The sequence below is a fragment of the Anas acuta genome, chromosome 3 (genome assembly GCF_963932015.1).
Source record: "Anas acuta chromosome 3, bAnaAcu1.1, whole genome shotgun sequence".
Taxonomy (NCBI): domain Eukaryota; kingdom Metazoa; phylum Chordata; class Aves; order Anseriformes; family Anatidae; genus Anas; species Anas acuta.
In genome coordinates this window covers 32,278,988-32,300,161 of record NC_088981.1, presented here as the reverse complement: position 1 = coordinate 32,300,161, position 21,174 = coordinate 32,278,988, and the positions used below count along the sequence as shown (strand labels likewise).

Below are 21,174 nucleotides of genomic sequence, written 5' to 3'. Positions count from 1 at the left end.
TTTCTTGAGATTTATGGACATGCATCCATAAAGCCTACAGGCTTCTCAACAAGTTTCTTGAAATTAAACATACAATTAAGCTTAAAAGTCCATCTGCATTGGACAGTGGCAGTGGAATGAAATAACCAGTCTGTTATCTCCTAATTTTCAAAACATGTGAAATAAAAATTCATAACTGCATAAAAGACATTTTTTTTTTTTTTTTTTAAACTGTGGTTAGGAACCAAAGTTATGCTGCAGAAGCCTAACAAAACTTCTTAATCACTTACAAAGTGAACCTAATTGTTCACTTTGAACAAAAAAAGGTTGCAATGAGTTTAAAACTATGCAGGTAAAAGCAGAACCTGTTTTGGAATTACTTTTTAATTTAAAAAAAATAATTAATCAGACTCAAAGAGTTTTAATTCACTGACAGCAACATAAGCAGAGTTTCTCTTATTTAGATATATAAAGCATACAAGGCTCTGCAGGACGAACTGCATTACTCTAACATCTGGCATTGCAACAAAACAAGCATCAGCAGGTCCAGAAATTATGTTAGACTCAGTTTGTCTCAAACGCTGCGATAAGTAACAGCAGGTTGGAAAACCGATCCATTTGCTCTTCACAACAATTGACCCTTTGATCAAAGTTCTTCATGAACGCTGTATAACGGAAGATCACAAAATCAAGAAGAGGATCACATTTTAGGAAAGAATTAAAACGAACATTTAATTGATACAATACAGCAGTTTATTTTTAAAAACGTTCAAGACAGCTGCAATGTGCCAAATGCATGACCTAATTATTTTGTTTGAAGACAACAATAATGGCACATCCAACTCAAAACACCATTATTTTCCATAAAGCGAAGCTTCCAAAAGCTGGAATATGGAAGAATTAAGCTGGAAACTGAAAAATGGGCTGGTATGCCCCTGTTAAAAAGTTTTGATGAGGCTTGATGAAAGGCTTGATGCTGTGGTCACGACTACAAATTCAAAAATGAAGCTTGGCAAGATGCAAGCAATGAGACTGGCCTTACTGAGTCAGATCAAAGATGCACTTCATCTCTTTCCCCCATGGTAAAGGTGGCTACTTCAGGATGGGTATAAGAACTGGGTGAGGAGCAGTAAAAGCTTCTACCATTACAGCCTTCGATGAGAGGCTCAGCAATTTCTGAGCAAGAGCACTGGTTTTGTGTTTAAAAGCCCTCAACAGAATTTTCTGCCAGGAATTCACTGATCTGCTTTTCAAGCCTGTTAGTTTCAGCAGCTAAAACTTCTTGTGCCAAGGAAGCTGGCCACAGGCAACATAACTAACCTCGCCTCACCTCCCATAGGTGTAGCTTGGTGAAGGAACACAAGGCTTCTTGGGGTTGCTTTTGTTTGTTTTGTTTTTTTGGAGGGAGTTTTAAGGCCATGCAATTTGTACCTACTAAAAATAAAGGAAGTTTGACCCATACGCAGCAGAATTAATAAATGCCTGCTTGTTATTCTTGCTTTTTCATCTCCCAGTGTCGCAAGCCCCACCTGCCTGCCATGGTATGGTCATGGACAACAGACTTCTCGTTGTGTGGTTACATGGCAGCAACTGCTGCACCACAGGAGCACACCCATGGATCAGCAAGCGACTCTCCACAGAGTGTAGTTATGGAGTTCTGCCTTCTTTTTCAGATGGAAACAGCACTAACCAAAAGTTCCTGGCAAAAACAGCAGTGAAGTTAACAGTGCAACAGTGAAACGATTACTTTAAGTTACCCCTATGGCACTTCTAGAAGAGACTTGCGTAGGGATCTTTTCTGATAAAGAGAAAATGATCGAGAGCATTTCAGAAGAGCAGCACACATCCAACATCGCATATACTCTTGTGCATGTAACAACACCTTTTAGATATGCATCAAGGACTTTTTTTTTTTAAGGGGAATTCATACCTGCAGAGACACCCTGTTCTAAATCCCTTCATAACGTGACTGAGTCACGCACACCACAATCAACAGTGACTAACAGGCTGCTGTTGCTTAACCAGCCCATTTCATATTGCTCAGCTCTCTCTCAGAGTTGCAGTCTACTCATCCTGCTCCCCCATGGATGGTTTTATTATGAGCTATGATTGTTCTCTGAACAAAGCTTTTATCCATCATTGCATTTCATTATTGTCTTTGATACACCATTGCATTTCATTTGTTCTCAGAGTTCCTACAACAGCAAAACTTGAGTTAGAGATGTGAAGTCCCAGAGGCCATTTCAGAATTGCCCATCCCTATGGCTTGTCCATCCCTGATAGGGCCAAAGCGTTCCAGCTCTTCCTCAACACGAAGAGTGCTATGCAAATACAAACCAAGCCTACATTATGAGCCGTATTGAGTTTTTCAGGTAGCAAGCTGTTTGAGTCAGTAAGGATGCAGATGAACTGTGTAAAACTGCCGGCTTTACACCTCAAGCAATTAGGCGGTAAAATTGCAGATAACATTCAGTGTAGATAAATGTGAACACACTGGGGAAAAGCAATCCTAACTTCCCATTAAATTGTTAAATTGCTGATCTTCAAGCAGACCACTACCACTCTCAAATGAACCGTTGTCAGTAGCTCCATAAAAACATCAGCTCATTGCTCAGACACAATGAAAAAAACACAAGCATTAAGAATTGTTGGATAAGGAGTCAGGAGTAACAACACAGAACAGCACTATAAGGCCCCTTTGTACACACGCACCCATAGCTCCCCCTACCTGGGCTGCTGCATACCATTCTGGTGCTTTCATCTTGAAAAGGATTTCCTGGCAGGAGAACCCAGGAAAGGTTGTTGGAAGGGCAACTGGGATGATCAAAGGTGGGAAACAGCTTTTTTGTGTGAGCCATGCCAAGGTTCCCCAGAGCTCTTCAGTACAGAAAACAAAGTATGGAAAAAGGCTCCAAGCTCATAAGTAACAGCAAAAAAGGTGAACATCGTCTCTTCTATCTTGAGAGCACCATGCAGACACAGCTAGCCACAGGTTCAACATGGCCCACGTGGCAGAGAGGGGGCATTAACCCAGGGTACTAGGATCACTAGAATCACTTTGAAATTCCTGAATCACCAGACACTGAATCTCACATTTTTTTTGTGAAATTATCCCAAAATGCTGATGTATTTTTCCCTTAATGAACTACTGCTTGCTGCCATCACAGACAGCATACTGGGCTACAGGGGCACCTATCAGGCCTGGTATGGCCATATTTAAGGCATTCTTTGAGAAAAATGAGCATAAAACAACAGTATTACCCTGAGGCTTCAAGTTTAGAAGACCTTTCCAACACATCTGCATGTAGTATTTTGTACGGATTTACACTTATGCACTTTTCAGGGCATGCATTCAGGTCATTTTGGTTAAAAATACATAAATATTTGCAGGACCAAGTCCTAAAATGTGAGGTTTATAACACCTTGAAAATATGTTGCTATGGAATGTACTAAAACTTAATAAATTAAGCAAAATTTTGTATACGAAGTCAGTAAGTATAAAAACTTCAGTATGTTCTAATATTTTATCCAAAACTTTTTCATACCTTTCTAGATAATCAGAACAAAGGTACATCAAAACAAAGGTACAAGTCATTTGCTGTGAAGAAACTTCTATATTGAATTCCTGACAGTTCTCAGATTAAGATCATTAAGCCTTCCCATATAGATGTTCATCACTTGGATTTCACAACAATTTAGTTATCTTCTTCATTTGCAAGAATTAAAGAATAAGAATTTTGGAAGAACTAATCATTTGGAGAACTGAATTTAGAGAAGAGTACTTTCTAATGAGAAACTCACAATAACAATTTAAATGGTCCCAAAGGCTTCCTGCAGATCTAACCTTTTTGCCTCAGCTCCACCTTTAAGGATCTCCTTTTTCAAGCAAGTGCTGTTGGTTTGTACTTAAATGACCACAAACATTTGTCATGGTCATTCCTGTGTATCTAATAATTTCATACAATATTTACACTACAATGAACAGTGTTGCACGTCTAGTGAGCCCATCCAGTAGATCCTTCCTCTCTGTTTGAATGTAAATTTTAATGTATGGTTGTTGTTTTTCCTCCCCTTCTTAACTACACATATTTAAGCATCAATTTCCAACAGCTTAAATTGCTGCAAACACTGGTTCTGTATGTATCATGGTCCATGCCGCCCATGACATATTGCTAATCCTTTCTGGTTACGTTCAACATAGGAATAGGCTGTTAAAGGCATAGCAAATACCGTCTCATTTCATTAATTCAAGATTACTATTCCTCAAGCACACAAGAAACCCAAACTTCAGTACATCTTGGTTGAGTGAGCATCCTAAATAAAAATTCATGCTACAAAGGCACCTCCAGCTCCTGCTGTGTTGAAAGACAGAGCGATGACCCCCCTACTGATACCAAAAGAAAGGCAGGGAAGGGCCCCGTCTCTCCTGAGAGGCTACGAGCTGGGGGTTCTGAATGGGAAGAGGCATTTCCCTGGCTCCCTCAGAGAAATCTGAATATGGTGCCGACATCCTGGAGAAGGGCAAAGTTTGTAATGGTTTCCTGTTGGTTACCCTACTGATTAGCTCACCACATACTTGTAGGCTTTTATTCTGGATACCACATTGAGTCTTAAGTCTTTGTAAGCATTGCAAAACTCAGGATTGAGGATGTAACACTGGAGACTAGAAACCCAAAAGTTAACTGAAGGAACATTTGGTGCTCACCACCTTGTGCTTTTCCAGGGATCTACTTCTGCATCTGAATATCTCTCTTCAAACACTTTTCAACAGCTGAATTTTAGCTGAAGTACATCTAACACATCTACACAGTCATGGAGGACAGAGAGAGAGGCACTTGTGACCAAGGGTGAGACAACCACATTGTGAGAGTATCCTATGAAAAGTTAAAATTACTTAATGCCATTTCTGCTGATTATTTAACTTCAAAAAGCCTGCACGACCTCTACATGACTAATGGAGGAAACATTATGACCATCTGTGTCTTCCTACACAGGAACTTTGTTCTTATCATAACTACATGGTCTTAGAGAAATTCTTTCCCTAAATATACTTCAAATAAAAGCATGCATCACATAGGAATTCTTCACTGGTCCACTTCAAACATCTGAAGCATTCCTATATTGACATGGATGACTACATAAACATGAACTCTGTGAAAGGAGGGAAACAAAAAACAATACCTCTGGCATACATAGTGCTTTTAAAAAAAATCAAGTTTCTCTCCTAGTATGTTATGTGGTCATCATGCTATTACTTTCTATGTATCTTCATACAATGACCTTTAAATGCTACAATACATCAGACATTTATGGCAACTATACTCAAATATTGCTGGAGCTAGGCCTTTGAAAAAGGGCACATTTTATTGATCATAAGATCACATTCTGCTAGTTGGTACTTGGCATTTTCATCGTGTTTACTGGGGTTTATACAGTATAAATTAAGTTAGACTGAAAAATCTAGGAGAGCATTTTAAATATTTAACATTTTGAGATCGGAATTATACATATTCTGACAGCACAAACAAAATTTAATTTCTCACATGCTATATACTATACATTCTTTAATTTCTGTATCAACAACAGCAAAAGATAATTCACTACAGAGTGGACTAAGCTAAGGAAACCAGAAAATTTACATGTTAGATGCTGTTCTTGCCTGCTGGAGTGGTTAATGCTCCAGTTTGCAATCCTTTTAATTGTTTTAACCTCTCTCTCATTACACTGTTTATTCAAATTGTTACAAAATACTTTGTACAAAATACACAGGAACTCAAATGAACCAACAGAAACTCAATAAAAAAACAATTAAAAAATTTTAACTGGATGCAGGATTCAGACAACTGAAGTGTTACAGAAAAGAAATACCAGAGAAAAAGACTATTAATCATCACAGAGTAATTAAGATGTTAAGAACAATAAAGTTTTTTTGTAAACCAAACCAATTCTCAATACAATTTCACTGTGTAGTTGAGCTTCGTCAGAAATCCAGGTCTAAACTGCCATCTAGAGATAATAAAATAATTGACTTAAATTATGGGGAAAAAAAAGTCTTAATAAAGGGCAAATCAACGCCCCTCTATCAGGGGGCAGCTCTCTAGAACCCTGGGTTGATACAGGGATTACTGCTGTTCACAAAGAGAGCACAGCTGAGCAGAACTACTATTAGCTCTGTATTTAAATAAGTACCTCAACTTGCTAACTCCAAATCCTTGTTCTCCTGTGTGCAGTGACAAACGTGGAGAGATACCCACGCAGTCTACTAACCACCCACAGTCTGCTAACACTGGGCAAGGCAATATCTGAACAAGGAGTCAGCTGAGGGTGAGATGCACCCTTCTCCACCAACCTCCTAACTCCTAGGGGATCTGCGCCTGCTTTGAGGCAGGATCAGTCTCTAAGACGCAGCACTTCACCATGGAGCCTGTGAAGGGAATAGGAATGCTGTACCCAACCTCTTTCCAAGACCTGATGGAGTGCAGAACCCTACAGCTTGCTGCATTCACTCTTTTCTGAAGGCCAGGAGGCCTGCTGATCCCACAGGCTTCGCTGTGCTCCCACCTGCATGGGAGAGGAGGGACACCCAGGAGGACGCACGCTACTGCCAGGAAGAGCAGCCCTACAGTACGAGTGCCACCGTCTGGGAAATGGGACAAAAGAGGCACAGCTGTTGAAGGCAGGAACAGCTCCAGGCTGTGCCACATGAGGGTGAGGTGAGTACAATAAGGATCACTTGGCTGCCAGCACTGATGCTGTCCCTGCTTCGAGCAAAGCCAGGAGAGCACCGCAGCATCGCTGTGTCCACCACAGCGCTCACCCAGAGCCCACACAGCTTTCTGCACCACTTCCAAACTACAGGCACACTGAAGGTAAACACAGCTGACAAATCTGAAGGGGGAAAGAGGGGAAAAAAGAAACACAACCAGTTTTCTGGGCTCCCTCTGATAATATCTTAACAGAGAATGCATTTAAGGCTTTTTGTCATCTACACATTTACTACAGCTGTACCGTATGTTCTGCTTCTTTGATGGCTGGCTGTAGCAGTTTGTGTCAACAAATCTGTTGTCTGCTCCAGTACGGCAGCACAAACCCTACAGAAATGTCTTTGAAGGCTCTTTTTTCTGTGCATTTTTTGTTGTGGGTTTGGTTTCCTTTTAATCTACACACACGTAGTACTTGTATAAAATAGATAGAGGCCATAATGTCGTCATAACCTCCTTTGCTCCTAGTAAAATAACACCTGGGTCACATAGAAAACAGTAGATGGGTTTCTCCTCCTCCTGCATGTGGCTGGGAGCCCCATGCCTGCACCAGGCTTTAGCTTGCACCAGGATCCTCTCTTGAGGCAAGTCCGATCAGTCACACTTGCTGAGGTTTTCCTCGCATTGTGGGGCCTTCTTAAGGCACAGGCACTATGTGTATTTTAGATCCTGACAAAATATACTTGGACAAAAAATATCTAAACAGCTACATCAAAAGAGTGAATGCTTCAAGAATGCACCTTATGGAATTCAGCCTCACAGCGGCGCTCACGCCGTGAGAACAGACTACACCTACTTCAAAATAAATACTAAATCCAGAAACGGGTATACCATGGGCCTCGGGTCATCAAAAGCAAGGGTTCCAGCCTGTAGATCTGCTTGCATTAATTAGTCCACGCTGCTCACTCACGTAGACAAGGCCAGCGATGGCAGGAATCTGGAACCTCCCTTTCTTCCCTCCTTCCCAAGGACAGTAAGTGACAATGAAGTGACGTGGAACTGTCACAGAAGGCTGACTCGCTACGCAAGCCAGGCTATTCCTCTTGCACAAAAACTAAAAGTTTTATTTACGTATTATAGTAGTAGCCACAGCACAGGCAAAAAATCAGATACTCAAGTAATGGCTTTCATTTTTTCAATTTCAGGGTCTTTTAAAGCAACATCGAAGAATAAATTATAAGGGACTAATGCATAAGTGAGTCACATGAGGTCACAGAAGTTATGTCTCTCTGAAATTCAAACATTCAATTTTGACATAACTTTAGACATAACTTGAAGGAGATTGATACTGTTTTTACTGAGATGATGATCTCCAAATGTGAAGAAGAAACATTTGGGAAGAGTACGTTGTAGTTGGGCTTTGTATACACAATGTAAATAAACAGAACTTGGTAAAACTCGAAGCCACAAAACTGATTAGGAACAAGCCTTGGGAACCATTTATGACCAGAAAACCTCCAAGAAACACAGCTGCAAGCATTTGAAGTACTCATTGCAGTCATCAGACATACAACTCTCCTGGATACCACCACTTCTCAGAGCTGAGCTGAAGACAGAGGAGATTCTCAGCCACCAATATGACAATACTGAGTGGCACACAGCTTTACCTCTAAACTGTGTGGGACCCATGTATGTTTATAAGTTCCCAGGTGTGGACCAAAGCCCTAGGTCAGAACAAGACCTAAGCATGCAACCTTTCCCTCAGCTCCCACAAGAAGAGTCAGGAGCACAAGCTGGAAGCGGCCTCATGCATACTGCAGCCAGGCCCCACACAACTGAGCTCTGGAAGCAGCAGCTAAGCCGACGTGCCCTCACCCTGAAGGAGGGATGGAGCTTGTGAACTCCATGACAGCCCAAAGCATAGCTCTGAAAGTTTAGGGACGGGACAGCTGAACAGCAGCACACAGCAGAGGCCATGCAGATTTGGGAAGTGAACAAAGGGACCTTCCACAGAGCGAGTATTGGCACAGCTTTCTGGTCTCCTGCAGAAGGGAGACTATTGTTGTGTATTTTCTTATTCCAAAAAAGAAATCAGGCCTTGCTTATCTACATATCTCGCTTATATACATTTACTTAACATTCAGTCAGGAAGTCTTCCAGAAGAATAGAGAATAAACAAAATCATCTCTTAATATTAAAGAGACAACAAATCATTTGTCTTATTTTCTGATGACCTTAGCACAGTGTCTGGGCACACAACAAGGAAAGGAAAGAACCCCACAGCCCCATTCAGAGAACCTAGCCCGGCTCCAGCTCCCAAATCCTCACCACATGCCCATCCATAGAACACATGCATGCCCCACACAACCCCCTCAGCTAACAAAGATGGGAGCCTTTTTCCTTTCTTAATTGACAAGGATGATACACATGGATTCTGCATCTCTGCAGGTAGTCATTCCTCTCCCTATGAGCTTCTCACTGAACATTACCCTGCCAAGCCCACTTTCTCACCCATATGAGCCTTCCTTACTCCTCTGCACAGGAGCTCACACATTTCAGCATTCCTTTAACATCCAGCTCGTTCCTTCCCACTAACGTTCGTTAATTTACACCATTATTTTAGCAGAAGTTACAACTCCTCCAGGCAGTGCCATTACATTGAGAATGCTCACAAACGTTTCACATTAATACTCCAGACAAAACATTACAGACCTCAGAAGGTGTCTACTACTACAACAAGGGGCAGTCCAGTTAAAACTTTTTTGGAGGTATCGGGTCTTGCATAAAATAGACAATTTCTTTCTTGACTTCCCAACATGAGATACAATCCTTCGTAATCATTAAAAGACAAACAGAAGAGCATATTTTGTAGCAAATAATATTAACCAATACAAATCCAGGAGCAAGTAGATAGGAGACAAGAGGTTTGAATAGGATAAACATGCAGTTGAGAGACAGGAACTCCTAATTTCCAGCTTAGGTCTTCCAGTCAGTTGTTATAACTTGTCCAAGGCCACATTTAACCTATGGTTCAATTTCCACAAAAGAAATAAATAATTTAGAACCCACACTCTAGGTTTTACTTGCCTTACAGCCACATTGGAGAGCTGATTAATGTCTGTATAATGCTCTAGTAATGCAACAAGTATTAACAAAACACAGCATCTCCAGCCTTGGTGGTATCTTATTATTGCTCTTACACAGATCATAACCTCAGATAACTACAGCTGTAAGACAATCAGTCATAAACCCTTTCACATGACTAAAACCTTCCAAAGTGTTGATTGCCATGGTTGAATTTTTGCCACCTTCATCTTTACCCAAAGGTGGATGTTCTGAACATTTCAAAAAGGTCTTCTTGGAAGGCTTGAAGTCATTTTCCCAGCGTAAAGCAATTCTGAATACTCTGAAGACTGAGCTTTATGATTTTATGTTTGTAGTTAGAATTACGCAGTTCTTCACAAGCAAAGTCACACCAAGTTTGAAAAAGTTCTCAGGATAAACCTTTACAATGTAAAACTGAAATATTAAGCAGAGTGGAGAAAACCTACATGCCTAGAGCTGGGTATGGCAGGCACTCTCACCCGGTTGCTAACAGGAACTCAGCTCACCTTCTGAGGACAGACCACAAGACTTCAACATGAGGACTGTCAACACAGGAGACAGTTCAGCTTCAAACTACAAGTTACAAAAAGGACCTGAGAAGTCCATGTTTCTCCTCCATGCTGCCCTGTGACCTGCACAGAAATATCTCCCATACCACGATCGGGGAACACAATACGGCTGCCACTATAAGCAGCCCGGTGGCCACCAGCCTGGGACAGGAGTCTCAGGGGAACAGCAGCCACAGCCCCAGCTCCGTGCTTGAGGAAACAGCCCCAGCAAACACCTCCAGCAAGAGGAAGGGAATGGAGAAAACAAATGACACCTGGACTGCAAGACCATGCCTCTTCACTTTCCGTGGGTTACAGGCAGGCTTACTGACACAGGTGCAGCAGAGCAGAAACACACAGTGCTTGCTGCCGTCTGGGATCACACCTGAGCTAATAAGCCCCGTGATCAGAGCTGGCTCTCAGCACTCTGGGGCTGGAAGCCTGATGCAGACAAATGGAGGCTGGCCCTGGAAAGAGCCAGTACGGGTCTGGGGTTTATTAGCTCAGGCTTTGCACCATGCGAAAGAATATAAGGTGGCCCTAGAGGCCAAATAGCTTATTAAAACGATACTGAGCCTGAGCTAATAAACCCTGACAGATCCAAACTGACTCTGCATGAAGTCAGCTCAGGTGTGCCTGCATTTGTGGCACAATTAATCCACAACTGGAACGATCCCCTCAGAAACTGACAGTTTGCTATCGGACTTCGAAAACTAAAAAAAAAAACACAACACATTTTCATAGGAGACAAAGGGGTTAACATTTGCTCAGTTATAGGGTTTTCGTTCTCCTGAACGAAACATCGGGAGGTTCAAGAAAAGGAGGTATCTGGCTTTTATGACTGGGAGACTAATCTTCCACAGCTAAATCAAGTCAGTGCTATCTCATGGTTTTCCTAAGTTACAAAACAGACAATTTCAGGCCATTTAGTGCTTCCCTTGGCTTGCCAAAAGAGGGGTAAAACCAAGAAGATTCAAGCCAAGTGTGTTTTACCACTGCTGGGAGGCATCAGAGCAGGCAGCAAAAGTATTTAATGCAAAGGAGGGCCCAATAGCAGAGACACAATATGAGAAACAAAGGTCAAACAGAAAATCCCCCCAGCTTTCTTTTAACTCTTTATCTGCTGCCCTATTCCTTGAATTACTTCAATTCCCATAGTTACTGATGGATTTAAATGAGCTATCCCACAAAAATCCAATTGCCTTAGTCCTTATTGAAGAACCTAAAAATAGAAATGAATAAAGAAGGAAGACCGAAAGAACAGCTGGATAACAATGGGTGGAAGTTGAAAACATGGAACTTAAACAAGAGAAAGCAAAGAAAACTACTTAATTTGTAAGCAAAAGTTTAAAAGGATGCATTGAAATTATCTAGAAAAAAAAGTTACTGGAAGACAGATTGAGTCAAAGCCAAGAAAGGAGATTTGTTTTTTACTCAAGATAGCAAAAAAAAATAAAAACATTGATTTACAATGGCATTGTAGTTTAAATAGCTTTTGACTTTGAACATCCCAAAGTTACATTGTTTTCTTCCGATTTTGTTAGTCTTTCAGCCAATGTAGGTGTTCAGTAAGCTCTGCAGCTAGCCTCAAAGCAATGTCCCAAGCAATGTAAGCTGACGGAAATCATTCTAGCACTTGTCAAGTGTATTAAGCAAAAGAGAGGTGGCTAGCCTAACAGGGCAGCATTTACTTCAAACTGAAAATGTAAATTTTGAGGACTACCTTAAATACGTATCTAGGTTGGTCACAGAAATTGTGCAGTTTTGTCTTTAACAGCCTACTGTAATAAAGCCCCCAGCAACAGCTCCAGGCAGGTCAAAGGTACTTAACCTTTCTGAGGATTACAAATGTGATTGCTCCCTATTGTGAAAAATCCCACACAGGGACAAACCCCCCTGTAAAAGCCCCCAAACACGGTCTGCATCTTGAAAACACTGAGCTCTCTCAGGGACGGAGGTTTGTCCTGCCAAACTACAGCAGTGTGCCAAGACCTGAAGGATCTCGCTGACACCTAACGGGGCATCCTGAAGGGGGATGCCATTCCTGCCTCCTCCGGCTCTTCCCTGACCTCATGGCAACATAACTCCAGCTCAGCCCTTTGCAGTCAGCCCTGAACCCTGCCCAAATTAGCCGAGATCCTTCCAGTTCTGCATGAGAAAGCACAACCTGGTTATGACAGCACTAACCACGAAGGGCTGTTTTATGGACACGTGTTGCGTTTCGAGACATCCCAGTAGCAGCACGCTCCCGTACGGGAGCAAACCCATCACCTCCTGTGCCTTGTTCATCGCTTCAGGAACCGCACACAGCCCAGACACTGCATGCAATGGGACAGTGCATGCACATGCTCCCCACCTTGGCTTCTCCAGCGGGTTATTCACCCTGCTACACCCCTGCTCGACACAAACTCCCTCCAAAGCATCACCTCGGGGCTTCCCCCCTCCCCAAAACTCCCTTCTGCCGAGCTCCTTCTCCTTTTGAGCCAAGGAGAGATGCTGCCCACCCCCAGCAGAGGCTGAGCCAGCGGGGATTTGGGAGCAGCGCCCTGCTCGCCGCCGAGTTAGAGCATCGCAAGCTACTCACGTTTGATGCACCTCTGGGAGCCCGTGGCCTTGCTCCAGCCGTGGCAGCACTGCCCCCCGCACACGTTCACCCTGCGGGGAGAGCACAGCGGGGAGAGGGTCGGCGGGGGCTCCCCCCTCAGCCCCGGGACAGGGCGGGCGGGATGCAAAGCGCCGGGGGCGAGCCCCCGAGGGACGGGCACGGGGCTGGGGGCGACGGGGAGCGCCTTACCCCGGCAGCTGGTGCTTGTTGCGGAGCGGCAGGCCGGCACTGCTGCTGCTGCTGCTGTTGGCCTGGGGGCTCGGCGGAGCTTTGTGCCGCGGCCCGAAGCGGGCCGGCTTGGCGAAGGAGGCGGCGGGGCTGTGGGGGCCGTGAGGGCCGGCGGGGCTGAGGCGCAGCGGGACGGGCGGTTTGCTCATCCGCCGGCTGCGCTCCAGGCTGCCGGTGCCGCCGCCGTACCGGGCGTGGAGCTGGAGGTTAAAGGAGCGCTGCTGCTGCTGCTGCTGCTGCTGCTGCTGCTGCCGGCCCCCCAGCAGGGCCGGGCGCTGGTGCCGGCTGCCCGAGGAGCCCGCCTGGCCGGGGTGCAGCACGTAGGCGATCCTCCGCAGCCTGCCCTTCTCCGGAGCGCCGAGCGCCGGCGAGCAGAGCGCCCAAGCGCACAGGAGGAAGCCCCAGCCGAGCCGAGCCATTTCTTTAATTTTTATTATATTTTTTTTCCCCTTCTCTCTCTCTCTGCACCGGCGACGAGCTCCGAGCCCCCCGCAGCCCGAGGGGGTGAGGGGAAGGAGGGGAAGGGAAGGGAAGGAGGGGGGGGGGGGTAGAAGAGCCGCCCTCCTGCCGCTGCCCCCAGCCCGCTGCCGGGGCTGCCCCCTCCCGCCCCCCGAGCCGCTGGCGGAGCTCAGCGCCCTGCCTGCACCGCCGGGCAGCGGAGCATCGCCGGGGAGAGAGGAGGAGGAGGAGGAGGAGGAGGAGGAGGAAGGGTGGGGTGGGGGGGTGGTTGATGGAGGGGGGGGGGGTGGTCGAGCAGATGTCCGTGGGGCCGGGAGGGGGCTGTAGGAGCGAGCAGGGAGCGCTCTCAGAGCCGGCCCGGGCTGAAAAAACGCTTTTTAAGAGTTTCTGCGAGAGGGAGAGCGCTGCCGGGGGGGGAGGAGGAGAGAGGGGAGGGGACGGGACGGGACGGGAGGGGACCGGAGGGGAGGGGGCGCCGCGGCCCCGGCCCCGGCCCCGCGCAGCCAATGCGGGGCCGCGGTGACGTCAGGGCGGGGGCCGGCGCCAGGTAACGGGGCGGGGGGCGCCGCCCGTGCGGGCGCTACGCAGTTGGCGTAGCGGGGCCGCCCTACCTGTTGCGTTGGCGCCGCGGCCGCGCTACGCCAGCGGCGGGGGGCCCCAAATGGCCGCCGGCGGCAGGTGTGGGGGCGAGGCCCCCGAGATCACTTTTTGGGGTTTTCGAGGGAGGGAAGGCGTGGAAGTGCTGGCAGGGGTTAAAGGCGAGCGCGTCCCGCTAACCCTGCGAGGGGAGATCTCGGCAGAGAGCCCGGCAGCAGCAGGGGCTCTGTGTTTGTGGAGAGGGACGCGTGCCTGAGGAGCAAAACACAGCCCCAAAGCCTACACCTGGAGCTGATGCACAAGCACAGCAGCCTGCGTTTATCTCCACTGTGTCATAACTGATGTCACCTTTTAGCGATATAAATTAAAAGTTCATAAAACACCCTGAAGATTCCATCTTTTAAACCACTCAGGAGCTCACGTGTCCAGGTTCTTCCCAAAAAGAACCTTACAGCTCGCAAACACAGCAGCATGGAAATCAGGTCTTCCTCCCCAGGCCCTCCTCTGCTCCTTTCCAGAGCTCTGAGGACGCCGACCCCAGCTCCAAAGTGATGAGATTTCACTCTTAAATGCTCCTGGAAGGGCCACGCCACCGGCACGGGGAGCAGAAGGCTTCCACATTGACGGGATTCCAGGCAAGAGCCAGCAGTCCCTTCCTCCTTAGTTCGCATCTATTTAAAACTGCTCAGAAATAAGTAGATGTTTTAAATAGATGAGTTGGAGCTTTCTATAGTCACAGGGTAAAGGAGCCACATTGACAGTAAGGGATTTTGCCTCTGTTCCCTCAGCGCTCTGCACTGAAACCCAGTGTTAAAATGGCACCAGTGCTGGAGGCTCGTATGTCCCCAGAGGGTTACGCTAGAACTAAAACTTTAGTGGTGCCGAAGAAAAACTGAGATAAAGCCTGAAAGTAGTTTGAAAATAACTAAGAAATTAACTGTTGAGATCATTGCCTCTTCTCTTAGCAAATGTATACATCTGCTTTTTTTTAACTTAGAATCACAGAATCATTAATCACTTGGAAGACATTCTCAGCAACTGAACTGTTCAGTCTTCTGAAGGCTGATTATTGTCAAACCTAAATATGCTAAATATTTTTACAGTGTTTAGGAAACAAAAAATACCTTGCAACCCGAGAGGTGGAGTGAGGACTGAGTAAGCAGCAAGAAGCTGATGTGGTGCTCAGGATTGCTGCTCTGCACAAGGCCACTGTCCTTTGGAAGTTTTCTGGAATGAGATCACAACTACTTGTGTGGCTGGGTTTGTTGTACAGAGGGCAAAAACTGCATCATTCCACAGCAGGGGCCAGTTGCTTTTAAGAAATGTGGGTTTTAAGTCATGTCAAACAGGGGACAAGTGTGGTGTATTACTGGCTACTGTACAGCAAATGGTAAGGGACCTCAAGGGAAATATATCCACAAAGGTGGATGCCTTGCACAAAATGATCTAGGTTCAAACACATTCTTGAAAAAATGTGAAGTATTAGCTGAGATTAATTGGTTAAGGTCAAACATTCCTCACAAATTTATGTGGCAGATCTAACTGTCTTCTATTTTTTCCTCTTACAAGGAGATCCATGCTTTTCTTGTCTGTTTGTCTGGTTTTGGCCACTTTTTCTTTCTAACTTTATTTCACCCACACACTTCTGGAGGGTGTGGGTGTTAGGGACCCGGTTTGGCTGCATTAACACATTGGGTTGGCCAATCACCCAGCCTTCTGTATGTGGCAGTGTCACAGTGTCTTCCTGTGTCCCAATGCCAATATTGGCCAGGCAGTGAGCTGAACCGTCAGCAATGCCTCCTGTGTCAGGCTACAGGGCCAGCAAGAGGTCCAGGTGCTCTTCTAGATCCACCTGGCAGCAACCCTTGGCCTGCTAGGAAAGCTGATTAGGGAGCTCACGATTAACATGTGACAGTTTGACTTGAACTTTGTGTTCAACTCCAGTTATGTCTACCGAAGAGTGCTTCTGTGGTAGTGTAGCTCCACTAGCTTCAGTAGCATCACTCCAGATTTCTCCTGAGCTAAAGGAGGAAAAGCAGTCTCTATAATTTCTTGTAAGATGAGAATGATCTGAATACCTCTATCTGGTGTTTTCAAGTATCTGCAAAAAAAAAAATAAAATAAAATTGCATTTTGTAGGCTACAAAATGTATGTTCTTTTAGCCACTGCCTTGTACAGGTATATATTAATTTAGAAGGTATTTCTTTTGAAGAGAACAGCTTAGTCTCACTGTCATCAGAGTAGGGGAAAAAAGTAATTGACTTTTATTATGTCGCTAAAGTAAAGCACATGTGACTCCAGATACATAGATGAAGTAGATTTGCAAAGTAACACGCCAATGTTAATATAATTTCTTCATAGTGTATTTTGTACAGAACTGTAGCTTCTAACCATGACTGCTGTTGTTCCTTCAGGCAGAAACTGTAATTACTCCATGGTTAGCAACTAATATCCTGAGGCCTCCGCAGTTCCTGAGTGCTACCACCATATAAATATCATTAGTCATGTTGCCCAAAAAGACAAGTCCGGCGTGCTCTATTCATGTAGATGCTGACGTTCACTTCCAAGGAACTCAGTCTGGAGTAATGTGTGAGGCTCGGAAAGGAATAGCTTGGCTTTGCTGAAGCCATTGCTGCTGGTGGCGCTCGTTTGTGACTTGAGAATCTGTAATGATCAACCTTTGCATGTCTCAGTGCAACTCACACTACATTACCTTAGGTAAACTCCCTTACGCTTCCCACTTGCTTCACCATGCTACCATGAGTGCATTTTTATTGCACTTTCCCCATCTCCTCCTCAGAAAGAAGTCTTCCTCCCCCAGTGAATCGTTTCTGCCACTGCGATTACAGCTCTGTAGCATTAGGTGCTGTACAAACATGCCAGCAGATAAGTGGTACTGGCTTTCCTGATTCAGAATCACAGGCTCCTGAAGCAGACAAGTTTTTCAGGGATGAACGAGCTTTTATGAGGAGACTTACAGCTTGCTCTCTATTTGAATTCACATCTTGGAACAACATGGGTTCTGTGTCGCACTGGGTGTTAGAAGCAGTCAGAATAGCACACACATAGTCCAGAGCTACCAGTCTGGGTGGGAAAAGGAGACAGACTAATGACAGTCAAGGTAGTGATTATCTTTCTCCGTATCTTTCCCCATTGAACTACTTTGAACTACCAAGAGAGATTGCCGTAAGAGATTTTTTGATTTTTTTTTTCCATTAAATCACAATGAAAGCTAGATCCATTTTGGCGGATATCTAATGCCAGTTTGTTACTACTAACGACTGCCATACAAAATGTTAAAGGCAAGAAGAATTTGTCTTCTTTTCAAGAATTTGTCAATCTTTTCAAGTTGCTAACATAACTGGTTATCATAGAAGTAGTTGTGTAGATTTGCATTGTCTTGAATTCCATTTTCCTGAACCAGCAGAAACCTCTACTAAGGTATCTGGCAGTTTCACAGTTATCCTCACATACATAAAATAACTGATTCAGAAATACAAGATTGTTTTTTACGATATGAAAATCTCCGTGATATGTCATTGCAATTATTCTCCCCCTCAAGGAAATACTATCTCTTGTCTACAAAACAATTAAAATATCTATTGAACTTTATATTATACTGTTCCTTTGCCATCACTTTTTTTTTTTTTTTGTATGATGCCATGTACACTGAAAATAAATAAACTACAGAAGAAATTAGGTGGAAAGGAGCACAAAAATGAAAAAAATACATTTAATTATTTCACTTTACCTTAGGAGAAGACATGTTTAAACTAACACATTCTTCACAAAAGCAAAGTAAATATTACAAGTAATATTTGAAAACTCTCACAGCATGGCTATGTCATATGCCAAGAATACTAACCTCTACGAAAATAAACTTCAGCAGAGGATCCTGACTTTTCACTGCTGCACTGTGTGCTGCTCGGACGTAGGAAAGCTGAAGGAAAAAGCATCTGTGCAAAATAAAATCCTTCCTGACTTGAATTAACTTCGAAGAACGTCTTACAGATTTTGTAATTATTTGTAATCCAGGCAGACAAGACCATTGGCGTAAGTGGAAGAGAAGTACACAAAAGTGATGTGAGACTATGGAAAGGGGAGCCATAGCTCATGGGAACACCACACAGCAGCCACTTAATAATCCAGGAGGTAACATTTTACCCCCTTGCCTGTGCTTGGTGTCCCCCTGTTCTGTTCCCCCCAGCAGCCTGGGGCCTCGACTGTCTGCTGCTGCCTTGCTCTCAACAGAGATGCCAGCCCTGCTCAGACTGCTGTGCTAGCAACTAGTATCTGAGCTTGACTGTCAGGGTAAACAATTGTTCAAAGACCAGCTGGGCATGTAGAGCAGCAGATTCTCTTTGGATTTAAAAAAAAAAAAAAAAAGCCAGAATACAACTTTTAATGATGCATTTGGAACAGCTCCCAGCCACACCAATGTTAGAGGCTGGGAGTATGTGTATAGGTCCTCTGTCTGCTGCTCTTTCAAGGTTTGTGGTGGAAGGTGGTGAAATGAAAATTACAAGCTTTTTTTTTATTTAATGTAGCTAGGGAGAAAAATGCTGGGCTTTCATTTCCATCACTTTTTCTCCAGAGGTGTTTAATGTCAGTCTGCAGTGTGTCTGAGTTTTGCATCAGGATGCTTGGACGCTGACCCTGCTCTCAGCAGGAGGTTGGAGCAGAGGACCTCCGAGGGTCCCCTCCACCCTCAGTTACCTTGTGAGTCCATGCTGAGCTGTGTCATTGTGCTTAACAACAGCCTCAGGTGGAAACAGGCAAGGCTCGTGCCCATTTTGAGTGGGATGGAAACCTGTTTCAGGAAAGTAGACCTGCAGGGTAATAGTAGGAAAGGCTTCTTGGTGTGGGCTGCAGGGAGCTTAAGGACCAGAAGCAACCAGGAGAGCTAAGGCATGCCAGAAGGGATGAAGCAGACCCCAAAAAGAGGCTAAACACCTGGGCTCAAACACAAATGCCAGGCACAGCTGGAGCTAGGCTGGTTTTAACATAGAAGTAGTGTAGAGAGGCAAGCCAGACCGGCACAGAGCCTTGGCTGTATTTAGAGAAGATTCTGGCCTTGTTACAAAGGGGCTTAGCCAAAAAAGGGGCCTGACAAGGGCTGGCCACACCAGATAATTAAAACATGGTTTGCAACGAGGCAAATCAAGGTGATGTGAATGACTACTTCAAGCTGCTTTGGAGCAGCTGGACTGTACCTGTCCCTAACAGCCTGCAGGAAAACAGAGGCATGGGGAGGTGAGAGGAAGGCAGTGACTTGAGCTGTCCTTACTGTACCTCATGCTACATTCCTAAGCAAGGGCTTTTCTCTCAGAGAAGGCTAAACTCGCCCAGCAATAGCTCAGATGATGCTGTGGTCCCTTTGCACAGGGACAGCAGTAAGAAGCCCTGGCCCAGAGTGGTCTTCCTCGGACGCCAGGAGGAGAATAGGGGAAGGACCTGCCTAGCGGTTCTCAGCAAGGGGGGCTATGATCCTAAATCATGTGCACAGCCCCACAAATGGTTGGAGTAGCTATATAAGTACATAGATACACAATTTGTCTCCAAAGGTTTCAATCTCAGCGAGCTGCAATCAATGGAAAGACTTCCTACTGGTTTTGCTCATCTTTGGATTGAAACCTGCTGGTGGAGTACAGAGTACTTCACGCAATGGCTATACCCTGCCTCAGAGTCTGTCATGTCACGAGATCCTTTTTCCATTCCTCAGGTTAGAGGCAGTTTTGTGAGTCTGTTGGGCTGAGGACACAGAGCCAAAACAAAGGATGCTTATGAAAATGCTAATTTGTATTCTCCCTTAACAGCTGTGTAAAATAAGCCCCTATAACTGCCAAGTTGTTTTAAGCTCGCTGTTGTAATTTACCGTGATTCCCTAAAGCAGTAGCAGATGAATCTGAACAGTGCTCGGCTTGTGGTCCACCCGCAGCGTGCCCGTGACATCGTCCTGCTCTCAGACATTCCCGCGACAGCCAGCCAGTGAGTCACACAACCGCAGCTCCTCGTCGCCAAAGGGAGCCCACCTGAGGGGCAGCCTTTTGCTCTTTCCCTCATTCATGCCCTCACTCACTTCTCCCAGGGGGTTCTGCATAGGCAATGTCTCCACGGAGGCGTGCTGAAGATCTCTTTAGAAGCCTTTTGCACCCAAAAGCAGGCACTCCTGGTACATGTCTGCGGGCTGATTCACTGGAATATGCAGGCAATCTAACATCACATGCAGCAGTTCGGAACAGCCTGCACAGTCTCTTCACTGCACACATCTGTATTCCTATCTGGAAATAACTTGATTACGTGCCTCAGTGCTACAAGGTCTGGCTGTGAGTTAGATTCGTGTTTGAATCACATGTACTTGGAGCTACTCCCTCTCCAGCATAGGGTCATCCAGGAAAGCAGGCATTTGTAGCAAGTGGTATCAGATCATGGAGCCCCTTTTTCTCATTTTAATCATGTTGAATTTTAGTCAAGGATTTTCAAGGACCACAGTTTTTACCTATCAGGTTATGTACAGTCTTGAACTGAAAAGATGGAATTGGAAGAAAAAAAAACAAATAACACACATGATCTACCTCTGTACAAATGCTTCTTCTTTATTTCTATTCAAAGCACATCAACGGCTATCTCTGACCTGAGATCAAGCAATTCCTATACTCCTAAGCTGAGTTCACCTGTGTTGTCTCTCATTTTCTGTAAGGCTGTACCCATGACTGACAAGGATCAGGATTCCTGTCCAGGATGACGAGTTTGATGATTCCCAGCAAGGTACGTTGGAGGATTTTTTTTTCAAACAGAGTTGATTTAAAGGCAACTGCAATTAACTGCAATTATCAAAATTAGAAATTATCACTGCCAACTATTTAAACTGAGAGAAATCCTCACTAGTTGAGAGAACCTGGACAAAGACCATACGTAAATCCTTAGCATCAACTGGCAATAACACTGGTG

The 21,174-nt window shown here is 44.9% G+C and overlaps 1 protein-coding gene across 6 annotated transcripts in view; it reads right to left on the bottom strand.

The window, feature by feature from the left end:
* LTBP1 (latent transforming growth factor beta binding protein 1) overlaps window positions 1-13,868 on the bottom strand; it is a 203,784-nt gene extending 189,916 nt beyond the window's left edge. For 3 of the 6 annotated variants that reach the window (XM_068676469.1, XM_068676470.1, XM_068676475.1), the window contains exons 1-2: window positions 13,128-13,867; window positions 12,918-12,988 (exon numbers count right to left, since the gene is read on the bottom strand). In XM_068676469.1, coding sequence (XP_068532570.1) covers window positions 12,918-12,988; window positions 13,128-13,585 — 529 coding nt within the window. In that variant the 5' untranslated portion in view covers window positions 13,586-13,867. Of the gene's footprint in view, window positions 1-12,917; window positions 12,989-13,127 lie in introns of all 6 variants that reach the window. The other 3 variants (XM_068676473.1, XM_068676474.1, XM_068676472.1) reach the window with 2 other exon arrangements.
* Window positions 13,869-21,174: the final 7,306 nt, after the last annotated feature.